The sequence below is a fragment of the Coenobita brevimanus genome, chromosome 24 (assembly GCF_032717465.1).
Source record: "Coenobita brevimanus isolate Jiangsu-jjx chromosome 24, ASM3271746v2, whole genome shotgun sequence".
Classification (NCBI taxonomy): Eukaryota; Metazoa; Arthropoda; class Malacostraca; order Decapoda; family Coenobitidae; genus Coenobita; species Coenobita brevimanus.
This window is the reverse complement of record NC_136977.1, coordinates 1698825-1712248: the sequence shown is the minus strand read 5'-3', so window position 1 is coordinate 1712248 and position 13424 is coordinate 1698825. Positions and strand designations below refer to the sequence as shown.

Sequence of the window (13424 nt, the reverse complement as noted above, 5' to 3'; positions counted from 1 at the left end):
CAGTCTCTAAAGTACATAAATTTTACCACCATATCCATTAGGTGTGGTTGGATATTATACAATAAGTAGTAGTCTAGCTTACTGTTTGTAAGTTTAATATCCTTTGTTTCTTTCCCTCCGAAACCTTTCCTCTGTGTGGTATTGTTTGTAAATAATAGTAATACTAATAATAACTGTTCAGGTGTGCATTCCAGGGTTTTAGTCACTTGGTTGGGACAGGCGTACACAACACGAGATGTGACCAGTTTGACGAGAACACCACACTCAGCCTCTGTCTCACCCTCATCATCAATGCACCCACCAACGAATTTATGCAATGCTGCCGTAAGTTTTTTGTTTCTCTAGCTAGTTAATACTCCTACCAGCGAATTATGCACTGATGTCTTACGTCTCTGTCTCTTCAAGTAGTCACTGCACCCACTGGCAAATTATGCAGTGCTGTCATCATTATTTATCTAGCTGGTTTGCATATATTTTTTTGTTTCTTTCTGTTTCTGTGTCTGTATACTATATGATTCTGTCTGACTGTCTGTGCTTTATCAATCCTATTTTTGGTGTACAATACTGTAAAGGATGGCCTCAACACAGGGATCCTCCCCACCTCCAACACAACTCCATCATTCCTCATACACTCAGTTATCTTGTCTTTCTAATTAGTCCTTGACTTCTCTCCACTTCTTTTCATAGTCTCCCAACCAACCCAACTGCACCCAACCCAGTCCATCCCAACCATCTGACAAATCAAGCAGCCAACTACTGTAACTAGCCAACCAACCAGCCAAACTAACCTGGCTGATCATCTCTCCATCCACATGTCTGACCAGCAACCTACCTAACCCAACTCATCTGAAATTAAACCTAACCCACAGTGCCATTCCTACCACAGCCAGACCCCTGTGTGACCATGTAGGTGAGAAGGTGTGCTTTGAGAGGTGGTCATACTACCGCATTGCTGAAGATGGTATGGGCCCTGACCTGCTCTCACTCTTTGTCAATGGTGTCATCTTCTTTGCCCTCATTGCCTTCATTGAGTTTGGTGGGGGCAGGATGCTCAGGTAAATCAAAATGTTGTTTGTTTAGTGGCTTTGCTCGTTCCACAACATCTCTTCCTTTGCAATTTATTCCCTATGTTTCACCTCAGTGTCCTTTCATATGTTGTTGGATTTGTTTGGCACCTTTCCTCACCGTATTCTTTTGTGTGTAATGGATGCAACCTACATCAATATGAAAATGATTTAATTAGATTGCAAAAAAACATTAAGGTGTAGTACCATATAGTTTTATGGAATAAAGAACTCAAGAAGAGATGTCACAAAGCCTCCTGTGTATGACCTGTGTAAAAGGGTGATGGAAAATGTTTAACCCTGAGAATCCATATAATGAACTTTTTAATTTATCTTTTCCACCTCCTAAAGATTTTTTTCATCTTGAGACTGGAATGCCCTTTCGAAGTGAGTGGTTTCCTGCATTTCACCAGGTTCACATGCTGATGAGTGTGGTGGCACAATACTTACAACAGCATTTTTTTTTTTTTTTTTGCTGACTTTTACACAGTATTTCTGGTTAGGATGAGTGTTTTTAAACTGGCGTTTATCATATTTCTTGTTAGTAGAATGATGATGATGGACTGGCTCTCACATGAACCTCTCAACTCCAAAGGGAAATGTGGTACCATTTGACCTGCAAGATGAGGCGCTTCAAGGTATTGGCATACCCAGGCCAGGTCCAGATGGTAGAGGATGACGTGGCAGCAGAGACACACCATGTAGACAGCCTGATGATGTCATGCAGTGGAGCATCACAGGACAACACACTCCTTGTCCACAAGCTGTCAAAAACCTACCTGGGTTCAATCAGGCCGGCAGTGGACAACATCAGCTTTAGGGTGGGGCGAGGCGAATGTCTGGGGCTACTGGGGGTCAATGGGGCTGGCAAGACCACCACCTTTAAGATGCTGACTGGGGATGAAGTACCCTCTGCTGGGGATGCCATGATAGATGGACTGTCCCTTAAGAGGCAGAGAAATAAGTTCTTCAAGAATATTGGATACTGCCCTCAGTTTGATGCCTTCCTGGGTGACCTGACTGGAGTAGAAATGCTTCAACTGATGGGGCGGCTGCGAGGCCTGAGAGAAGACCAGCTGCGGGAGATGGTCAGCACTCTTGTCAAAGTTGTGGGCATGACTGAGTGTGCCAATCGTCCCTCCGTCACATACTCTGGTGGCAACCGCAGGAAGCTGTCCACGGCCATGGCCTTAATAGGCGAGCCTCCTCTGGTGTTTCTGGATGAGCCTACCTCAGGTGTGGACCCAGCCTCACGGCGGCGAGTGTGGGCAGCAGTGAGCCAGGCAGTGAGCAGTGGGCAGAGTGTGGTGCTGACCAGTCACTCTATGGAGGAGTGTGAGGCGCTGTGTTCCCGCATAATAATCATGTCACGAGGAACACTGCGTTGTGTTGGCACCACCGCCCACCTCAAGGCCAAGTACGGACAGGGATACAGTCTCCAGGTCAAGCTGAAGACACACGGCTTCAGTCCTGACAAGGCACAGGATGAGCAGGAGTATACACGGAAGGTAGAGGATCTAAAGGCGTCCATCGCATGCCATTTACCAGGTTCCGTTATCACTGACCAGCACAGGGGGATGGTAGCATACCGTGTGTCCAGCAGTGTGGGGTGGGGTCAGCTCTTTACTGTGATGGAAGCGTTGAAAAGTGGCCATGACCCAGCTGCCACCACCATCTCAACCACCACTCCATCCTCACCATCCATCGTGGAGGTGTATGCCGCTTCCGACACCACTCTGGAGCAGGTGTTTTTGTCATTTGCTCGGGAGGTGGTGGAAACACAGTCCTTGGAGCCTCACCCTGTCTCAGCCCACGATTCACCATCACCCTGGGATAACCGCAATAGTGACTTGATGTTTTCCAAAGCCCACATGGACACAAAGCTATGATGCCTGTAAGGCATTACAAAGCTAAGGCTCTTGGAATTACCAGTACAGCTGTATAATTTAAAAGGTTGAAAATGGTGGCTTATTTGATGCAAGGAGCAGTTAACCCCTTCCGTATGGTTACTTCATTAAACCATATTTCTGCTGCCGCCAGATACTGTAATTATGTTGAGCTTACAAGAAACCCCTCATTGTGGAAGGATTGCAAGCAGTTTCTCTTAACTCTTTCATTACCTAGACATTCAATATTTATTAGATAGGAATTTCCCTCCCTTTTACTTTGTTGGTGGCCATTATGGCTAAAGTGTAGTACAGCAGATACAGTCCCAACATGGAAATTTTGTATGTACAGTATTTTCATTATGCCTTTTTTCACTTAATACCCCCAACAATAAACTATAGCACATACTAACCTAAAAATTGACTTGTGTATACTTCATCAAATTCAGTATAAACCATTTTTTTTTTTTTTTTTTTTTTTTTTTTTTTTTTTTAAATGATAAAACAGCACAGTTACTTCAGTTTTTTCCCTGAGGCATAAATTATGGGTTAAGTGAGAGGATTCATAGTGAAGGAATGTTTATTGTGACGATGCACTTATTATTCTATTTTTGGTTACATATCCTTCCATTAACTATCCTTTTCAGTCAGAAGAGATTGTTATTTATTTTACCTGCTGCCTTGCAGTTTGGTCGGTTCAGGATGATATCATGTTAGTGAAAGAGATTAGATTTTTATTTTATTTTTTCTACTAGGCAGTTTTGTCCAGCTTAGGAAAGCGTGCTGTTATGGGGTAAAAAAATGAGATATTGAAGGCTATAAGTAACCCCTCTAGTGTGAAAACTCTTTCCTGAGCTAATTAATTGTTTGACGACTGGAAGAGAAAATAGAATGGCGTATCGTATTTAAAGAGTGAAACAAAGTATGATAATTTGCCCACCCCAAGAATTTTATTGATCTTCCATGGAGTGAAAAAAAGTCAAGAGTGGAATACAGCATATAACAAAGTAGTGATTGTGTGTGTGTGTGTGTGTGTGTGTGTGTGTGTGTGTGTGTGTGTGTGTGTGCGTACCTAATTGTATTTGTAAAGGATTGCCAGTCTTGGAATGTCCCATTTACTCTGACCAGATTTCTGTATGTTTCTTTAAATTTACATTTTTTTTATTTTTTTACACAAGTTCATCTGGTACCTGTACTTGGTTCCATGAGTCAGTAGCTTCCTTGAGAACACTGGATTTTCTTTTGTATTCGTAACCTTTTATTTTATGTAGCTTTCGACATTATCCTCTTTTAGTTTTCAGGTACAGTACTGTACCGTACTACAGTTTCCATTCCAGTTCTGTCCCATCATGCTAACATACAGTACTTGCACAGCATTACCCAGTCCTTTCTTTTTTCCAGTTAGGGCACAATACACTCATTTCTATATTGTCTTCGTAACTTATACTGCACAAACTAGGCTCCTGTTTTGGCAGCTATTTGCACTTTTTTTTTTCTTTTTCTAGAGTTTCATGCAGCAAGAGCTTATTCGTGTGTTTGCCTAATTAACCTGGTTGCATGTAGGTTGTTTGTAGGATGCTGGTTCCTTGAAAGCAGTGATAAGAAGTAGGAATGTTAACATGAAAGTAAAAATGTTACTGCATCTTAGTATTGTGATGCCAACTCTAACATATGGATGTGGTGCTTGGACCTTGTTGGAAGGACACAAGTCAAAAGTGAGAGCAGTGGAAATGAGTTATTTGAGAGGAGCATATGGAGTTTCAAGGAGAGGGAGACTGACAAATGAGGAAATGAAGGAACGTTGTATTGTGGATGTGGATGAATGCATTAGGAGAAACACACTGAGGTGGTTTGGCTATGTGGAGAGGATGGAGAGCTAGAGAGTAGACGCTGATCAGGAGAGTGTATGTGAGTGAGATGTAGGAAGGAGAGGGAGGAGGAGACAGATAATGAAATGGAGGGATGGAGTGGAGAGGTATATGAGAGAGGGGTGTGAGTTGGGGGGGGGGGCAGTGAAATGGCTGGGGACAGGGCGACATGGAGACGATTTGTTTGTGGCCACCCCTTATGGGATTAAGGCGTCTGGATATAGATAGATAGTTGTGTGTAGGGTTCTTTAAAGAGGGTAGAAAGGGGGAACCAAAGGCTTTGGACCCAGAAGTTTCACAGCTAGAAATCAATAGGCGAAGGGTGGCTTGCAAAATATCCGTGGGGCAAAATCCCTCACACAGGAGCCGTGGGAACTAATTGATTAATTTTGTAATTATATTCCTGACCCGACCTTGTCTTTTTTTTTTTTTTTTTTTTTTTTTTTTTTTGGCCAATATGGTGAACGTATTTCTTACTATTTCCTTTACGTGTTCCGATGTTCATGTTCTTTTCTTTCCTTGCAGACTTTTCTCTCACTTTGTACAGTAGCGTATTCTCATTTTGCATTAGTTTTTCACTGGGGAAGACATGGACCAAGGTGGTGTGTGCTGATTTCAGATTTAGTTGTCTTAGTTATAAGCCAGCACAGAACAGAACAAGGTGAAGTGTTATATGGTAAACCCGTCAGTCTCCCATTCTCCAGTACATGGTGATACATAAAACTGACTGAATTTCATTTTTTTTTTTCCCCCGCAAAATATCTTCCGTTTTTTACTCCATTCACATACTGTAGTTTAGTGTTAAAGAATCTAATTCGAATTTTTATGCTTTGGTTATGAAACACTGAGCTATATAAGTATAGAAAGGCTTTCTCATGGGTAGCACCACGTAATTTATGTAGCCGCCGCCAGGTTGGCGCTGGTGTTGCGGCAGACATGTTACACCACGCCTGATGCCCGCGTTTTTGTACTGAGCTCTACTCTGTGGGTTTTCGAAGGCAGCTGGTGATTCTAGAAAATATAGTGCCATGGTCCACTGTGCAGCTTACGGATACAAAAATGGACACAAGAATTCATTGAAGAGATGGCGTTACATTTCACAAGTAAGAAATAGGCTATATCTTGCTGCTAATTCAGTAACATGACTTCCCCCTGGGGTGGGGCGGGAAGCTTCTTCCCCAGTATCCCTGTATGAATGAGGCCACTAAAAAGGGTCCATTTATCTCCAGTCTTTCTTTCCATGTCCTCTTCTTTTCTGTTCACATTCTCTTGTAGATATTCCCATGTTTCTTCCGGCCTTGATCAATCTGGACATTTGGTTTCATGACGGATAGTCTAAGGACTTCTCATACCATTTCAACACCATTACTTCAACGTAAAACAGCTTCAACGTCATTATCATTTCAGCGTTAATACCACACTTATCTTTTTCTTTTCTGCCATTACCTTTCTCTGCCTTAGTGCCGTAAAGGGTAAATTCTGCACTGCAGCGACCCATGGCTATGTTTTATACTCATTGGCTAAATATACCCATATAATTCGTTGAACCAAGCTGGAAAAAAAAAAAAAATCCATAGATGTTTTTTGTATTGTAAGCGGCGAGTGTAGGTGTTTCAATATACCATAGAGCTCAGTGTTCTGAAAGCAGACTGCTAAGAGTGGGAATGAGTTATTACCAGACATACTTTACACTGACCTTACAGTCCGAGATCTCTAGTCTAATTTTAGTACTGTTAATAATACCTGTACATTACCCTAGTCACAGAAAAATGAGAGAGAGAGAGAGAGAGAGAGAGAATTTGACCAAGAGTTTGGACCCTTGGTGCTGAAATTAGATACTGTGATTTTGTTTTCAGTGGGCAGCATTTCACACGGGTATGCGATGTGTGTATCCTGTACGTAAATAGACTGGCCCTTACATAACAGAAATCATCTTGAGAATTATTATTATTATTATTATTATTATTATTATTACTAATTAAGAATGTAAATGATGGGTCAACTTAGGTGCAGTGATGTTGGTAATAAAAATAGTTAATTCTAGTGATACTATTATCCTTTATTTAAACCCAGCAATGGTCATATAATAATGAGGTGAAAACAGAAATCGAAAAGACAGAAAATAAGAATACACGTCTCACACCCTTACTTGACGTGGGATTGGTTTGTAGAGTGAGAAGTGGTTGAGCCTCAGCGGTTTGCATTTTATTTGACACCCGTGTGCCTTAGCAAAACGAGACAATAATTATATACATACTAGAAAGAGAGAGAGAGAGAGAGAGAGAGATGAATGGTGGAAAGAAAACTAAGAGAAGTGACAGAGAATAGAGAAATGAGAAGAGGAAGAGAAAATTAATGAGGTGATAGAAAAATGAGAGTAAAGAAGGAAGGAAGTGGCAGGTTGGAGAGAGAAGCACAAAGGGAAGGAGGAAAAGTGAAGGACAGGATGAGAAGTATTATATATGGACCGCCCTGTAAAAATAAATACATACAAGTGCCCGTGGGCCCTTCGGACCCCGCGCACTTGCTCCTCCGGAGGGCTCTCGCGCTGCTATAATATATTTTAGTTATACCTGTGGGGAAAAAATTCTACGGAGATCCTATGCCAGGTGCCTGGAGCAGCGTTTTTTGGTTAAAATGTGATTGCTTATTAAATATAGTAAAAGTTTTTCAGTCGTGATGGGACCAAGTTTTCTCACATCAGCGAATTTTTTGCGATTTTTGTGCCAATTTTGGTGCGATTTGAATGTGTAGTTTCGGCTGCGCAACACACACACACACACACACACACACACACACACACACACTGCTATAGTATATTAGATAAATAAATAAAATCGGTCCTCTGATCGGTGTTAACATTTGCACTACTAGAAAGGCAACATCCATTTCATTGCATTTAATATATTTCATCTATTTCTTATTAATATATAGCCTATGTAAAGAAGGGAACACAGTAAAAACACGTTTATATCTTCTTTTAAGTTTATTGCCTTATTTAACGTGTCGAGTGGGGTTGGTGGAGGATTAGTGCCCCTCCCTGTAAAACAATTAACTCTAAGCCCTTGACCACCCCGTTTGGGATACATGGCGTCTGGCAATGAATGAATGAATGAACAGTACAAAAAAAAAGTATATCTTCAAAGTGTATGTCTTATTAACAGTAAAAACACGTATATTATTTTATTCACAGGAAAGAAAAGCTTTTAACAGTTCATTTTCTATTATTTAACAGTAAAAAATAAAAAAACGCGTATATATCTTCCTTTAACAGTTCATTCTGTTAAACAAAAAAAAAATCTGCTTGTAAGTTTGTCGATTATTTATCCATCCATCCATCCATCATCCAATCCTACGTTGCCCCATGAGGAGCGTAGGAGCCCGGGGCTAGGCAAGTTGGTCCTGACATTTAAGATGAGAGTGACCAGCCTCACTCATCCCTGAGTGGCATTACGTGAGCAATAACCCCAATCACCTCTTGGATATAAACCTTCACCGGTTCAATCCGATTGGAACGCCGCAAATACCCACGAAACCACCAGGCACCATAATTTGGTTATATGGTTACCACCCAGCGTAGCACAGTAAATGGTTTCCTGGTGTACAGGAAACCATTCGGCTTGTCATTCAGTGTAGAGTCACCCATAGGCAGAAAGAACAGGAAAGAATGAAGGAAAGACAGAAGAGGGAGTGTAAAGTCACCCGGAGGCAGAAGGACGAGGAAAGAATGAAGAAAAGAGACTGAAGAGGAAGGAATATTGCTGTATAAGAGTCCCTTGTACATCTATCTACTGTAGTTCTATTGCATTCAGTCATATTTCCTTAATTCTAGTTTCGTTCACTACAGCAGTTTGGCAGAAATTGTTGTCCTAGTGTAGCGTATATTCCTTAAGCAATGTAATCCACTGAGCTAGACCTTGACAGATCGTATAAACACGCTAGGGTGACGGGAGAGCGCTAGACCACTCCCAGCGAGGTACCTACCCGGGCGAGGCGCTAACTCGACCTTGATCTCGAGACTAGCGCTTTACCACTGAGCCACCCTGCTTCCCATCATATCCTGTAGCTCAATGGCAGACTATGACTACTGCAGCTGTACATTCGCTGCATAGCACTTCTTCGTGACTAGCACCATATTCTCGTGTTAATCCCATACTACAGCTCCACATTACAGCTGGAGTCAAAAAGAAGCGTGTGTTAATATTGCTGCTGTTAACCCTTTCACGGTGGGAATAACTCTAGTATTCTATTTCAAGCAGACGATTCCATGGCAACTAGAATTTGGCCGTATAAACATGGCACGAAATGAATATCAACTAGACTGTACACAGTAAACTCTCTCTCTCTCTCTCTCTCTCTCTCTCTCTCTCTCTCTCTCAGCGGAGCTATATGGTTGATCAAGGTGTAGCTCGGGGAATTCATCTCTCTCTCTCTCTCTCTCTCTCTCTCTCTCTCTCTCTCTCTCTCTCTCGTCATTCCAGAGTTTAATGCTATATTAAATTTTTCGAGGGAAGTGGTGGAAGCTGAATTTCCGGACCTTTGGAGTGTTTTTGAAATTCTTCTTGGACGAAGATTTTGACACCTAAATGCAGGACATGTCCGGGAAAATCCGGACGTATGGCAACCCTGGTATACACGAAGCCTTTGATTTGTGCCAGTTGACATGATGAAATACGACAAACTCGCCGGTAGACCCCCAAGAAGCGAGTTTTTATGGTCAGCTTTCTGGTCGGGTAAGAAGGCTACCTATCTCCTTCCCCTTAACGATTTATTATCCAAACTACCCACTAATATGCATTTTCTCGTCTTACATATTTTTAATGTCGACATAGATTGCATAAATAGCACACAAGAATATGGTACCCTAACGATAAAGTACGTAAACCGGTAAGGCAGCCAGTGCTAGTAATCGCACGAGAATATCACCCCGTGTCACATAGGTCAGTACTTTCATAACATCTTAGGTTATACCAGCACCTCTTTCCTCACAATAGATTAACCCATTAGCTTCCAGCGTTCATGTGACAGGGATTCACTGGAAGGGAACTCTGTGTAACGCCCTCCGCCTATCGGCTCATAGTCATTGTCGCGAAGCTAATAGGTCCCTACCCCGGGGTTCCCTTCTGTATTAGATTTTGAAAATGCCCGGCTCCATCCTATACTGAGGACACTGGGCACAAATGGGTTAAGAGATTTCCTGTCTTCCTTACTGTATCCTCCTTAACTTGGCCTAAAATTGCCATCTCTCATGCTTGAAGGCTAAACTGTAATGAGAAAATAGAACATGAAGCTAGTCACGAAGAAGTGCTGTGAAAATGGATGTGGAGCCATTGTACTGTCTTATTCTGCCTTTGAGCTGCAGGAAATAATGTAAATGGTCCATTGTTTATTTCTCCATATGGCACCTTAAACCCCTTCAGTCCGACGACGCTTTTCTATTATCTCCAGACGATTTGAATCACTCTCTCTCTCTCTCTCTCTCTCTCTCTCTCTCTCTCTCTCTCTCTCTCTCTCTCTCTCTCTCTCTCTCTCTCTCTCTCTCTCTCGTGTTGATGGGGTTAAAAAAAAATGTACCGTAAACAAGAGCACAGACGATTTTATTAAGAGTAAAAGAATCTGACATTAATGTCCACTGGATTTAACCCCTCCAGTTCCAAAAGCCTCTCCTGGAGCCGTATAAGGAGGCTCCCTAACACCTCTTCCTTAGCGATTTATTTGTGGATGCGGCTGGTTATTATTTTCTGCGTTATTTATGCAGAGTATGGAAGTGTTAGACATAGCCTAGGTCAGTAAGGTGCAGTAAACAAAGTAAATCGCTTAAGAAAAGGTGTTAGGGAAAATATGGCCCCTGTACTTAGGCAAATCGTCCGGTGCCATGAAAAATCTAAGGAAGAAGGGTCTGAATTTTGTCTTTTATTATTATTATTATTATTATTATTATTATTATTATTCCATTATTATTATTATATATATATATTTTTAGTTAATATTATCTCTTCTTCACGGAGACAGTGCTGAGTTGGTAGGTTGCTCTGTTACCACTTGCTCCTCACCTCCCCTCTTCTTTTTCTTATTGTCTCTCAACACTTGCGTGTCCTCGGTGCCTGGGAGAGAGAGAGAGAGAGAGAGAGAGAGAGAGAGAGAGAGAGAGAGAGGATTAATATTTCCTTACGTAAGTCATGTACTTAAGTGGTTTATTCAGACTGACCCAAGATGATTTTATTCACATCATTATCTGCATACATACATACATACATACATACATTTTATTCATGCATGAACGGTACATACATAGATACTTTTATTCATGCATATACACAAATACATATATACATTACATACATACATAGGTACAATACATACATACATAAATGCTTACATACAAATATACAGTACATGCATATATACGTAAATACTGTACATACATTTTACTTATTTGTTTTTTTATACAAGAACTCTATGTCACTTTTACTTTTTTTTTTTAATTCAACCCATAAAACTGACTTCTTCGTTTTCTCTCAATTTGGTGCTGGAGGGGGACGCCTTCACGTGATGGCACTGATATGACCGCGCGACTTCACTGCCTGGTTATACAAACGTCCATCACCTCCCTCCCTATCCCCATAAAGGAGGATGGTGGACTACAGGAAGACGTTAGCCTGCAGTCTACTGGGTTCTAAAGTGTCAGATGATGATTGAGGGTAATGATGGTGATACATTGGGATAATGATAATGAGAAGCTATTATTACCTACGCAGAGATCGAAGCAGCCGCAATCGAACCCGCCCTCACCATCGCCACCACAGCATCCGCCATCACCGCCACAACACCCGTCATCACCACAGCATCCGCCATTACCACCACAACACCCCTGATCACCACAGCAGTCACCAATACAATCACCACAATCACCACAGTCCAAGTCACCCATGGTATCTTGGTATGTCTACTGAATTCACAGCGCCGTAGTATTTGACAATTTTGGCGGGAAGATCACACTCCTGTATCCTTGTTGAATTTGATATGGTATTCTCGAAGTTTTAAATATTTTTCTAGTAGGTTTTATGCGGGAAAATTACTATCCTTGTATCCCTATTGGTTTCAGGAATGTGTTCTTGTTGTTCCGTGTATCTTCGTTGGTTTAGATTTAGTGGGCTTGTAGTGCGGGAAAATAATATTCATGCATCCTTTTTTTTTCTTTGTATTTAGAGATGGCCTTCTTGTAATTTTAGGTATCCTGATGGGGTTGCCTTGTAGGTTTTAAGCGGGAAACTAAAAATACGTTTCTTTTTTTTTTCTGAGTTTTAGAGACGATATTCTTGTGATTTTAGGTCCTTGTTGGGCATAGAGTCGATGGTTTTGCAGTTAAGGACATCGTATACTTTTAAGGAACAAAAAAATCAAACTCGTATGCCTCCGTTAATACATAGACAGTATTCTCGTCATTTTAAGTATTCTGGCGGCCTATAATGGGATACTATTATAGGCTGTATAGGAGTTTTAGGCCTTGTTTGGACTTTTTTCTTTTTTCCTTTTAGATCGTAGTTATTGGTGTTGTTAGGGGAATGAATACCGTCCCTAGTTCTGTCTTCTCCATGGGATCTCACGCTGAACTGACACCACCGTCCCTAGTTCTGGGGCCGGACACACAAAGCCTGATGTAAAGTCCCAGTCACTGCCTTACGTAAATGGAATTCCCGGTGTAGCCACAAACCTCGTCACAGGACATACTCAAAACTTATCTACGCTCAGGTATAACAGATTCATTGTAAACCCCTCACGTAAATTGCATATCGGCTGTAAATCACCCAGCCAATCACAGGGTAGGTTTTTACTTGTACTTAGTTTAAAGAGTATTGTACCCAACTTCAATACGCGAACGCAGCTGACCACCATATTATACAGACACGCTAATTGATGTATAGCGGCAGGTTGGACTGAGCAATACAGTCATCAGGATTTATCAACCACCCACGACTGTCACAACCCAGTACGTACTTTGCACAATCTCGGTGAGTGTTAAGATAAAGTGATAAGCTCGTCAATGCCAAGTAAAAATGATATTGTTGGTTGATTTTTCATTTTAATCTGTGTTCATATTTGCATAGAAGACTATCACTTCATCGTTGGATTTTTTTTATATAATACATCTTAAATCCATCACCTTAATGACGTAGTTGTTAAGATTATTTTTCCTCCCTCCAGATTATTCATTTTATTTTTATTTTTTTATCATTATTTTTTGTTCAAGGAGGCGTTGTAATATACTGGCTTCATTAACTCCTTCACCACGATTTTTTTTTCATTAATACTCTTACCAGATAATATTACTCAGCGTAGGAGAGAATTATTGCACTAAAGAGGGTAAATAATGATAACCATTTATCCCTTCAGTATAATAGGCCTCTACTTACCTGAATAAAAGCGTCTGGAGGTAGAGATTACATTAAGAAAAACGTAATCGGACTGGAAGTGATGATTTAAATAGTAACCAAGGAGACTGATTCCTACCTCATAACTAAGGCTCGACTCGTCTCTGTGGGTAGGCTACTCTGTGATCCTCGTTTTTTTTTTTTTTTGTATTTGTGTGTGTGTGTGTGTGTGTG

General features: G+C 41.2%; 1 protein-coding gene across 1 annotated transcript in view; it reads left to right on the top strand.

Moving 5' to 3' along the window:
- The window catches only part of LOC145393532 (phospholipid-transporting ATPase ABCA3-like), a 38343-nt gene extending 35390 nt beyond the window's left edge, over positions 1-2953 (top strand). The window contains exons 26-28 of the mRNA XM_080267683.1: positions 195-328; positions 870-1055; positions 1660-2953. Of these exons, the coding sequence (XP_080123809.1) occupies positions 195-328; positions 870-1055; positions 1660-2953 (1614 nt within the window). The remainder of the gene's footprint in view (positions 1-194; positions 329-869; positions 1056-1659) is intronic.
- Positions 2954-13424: the final 10471 nt, after the last annotated feature.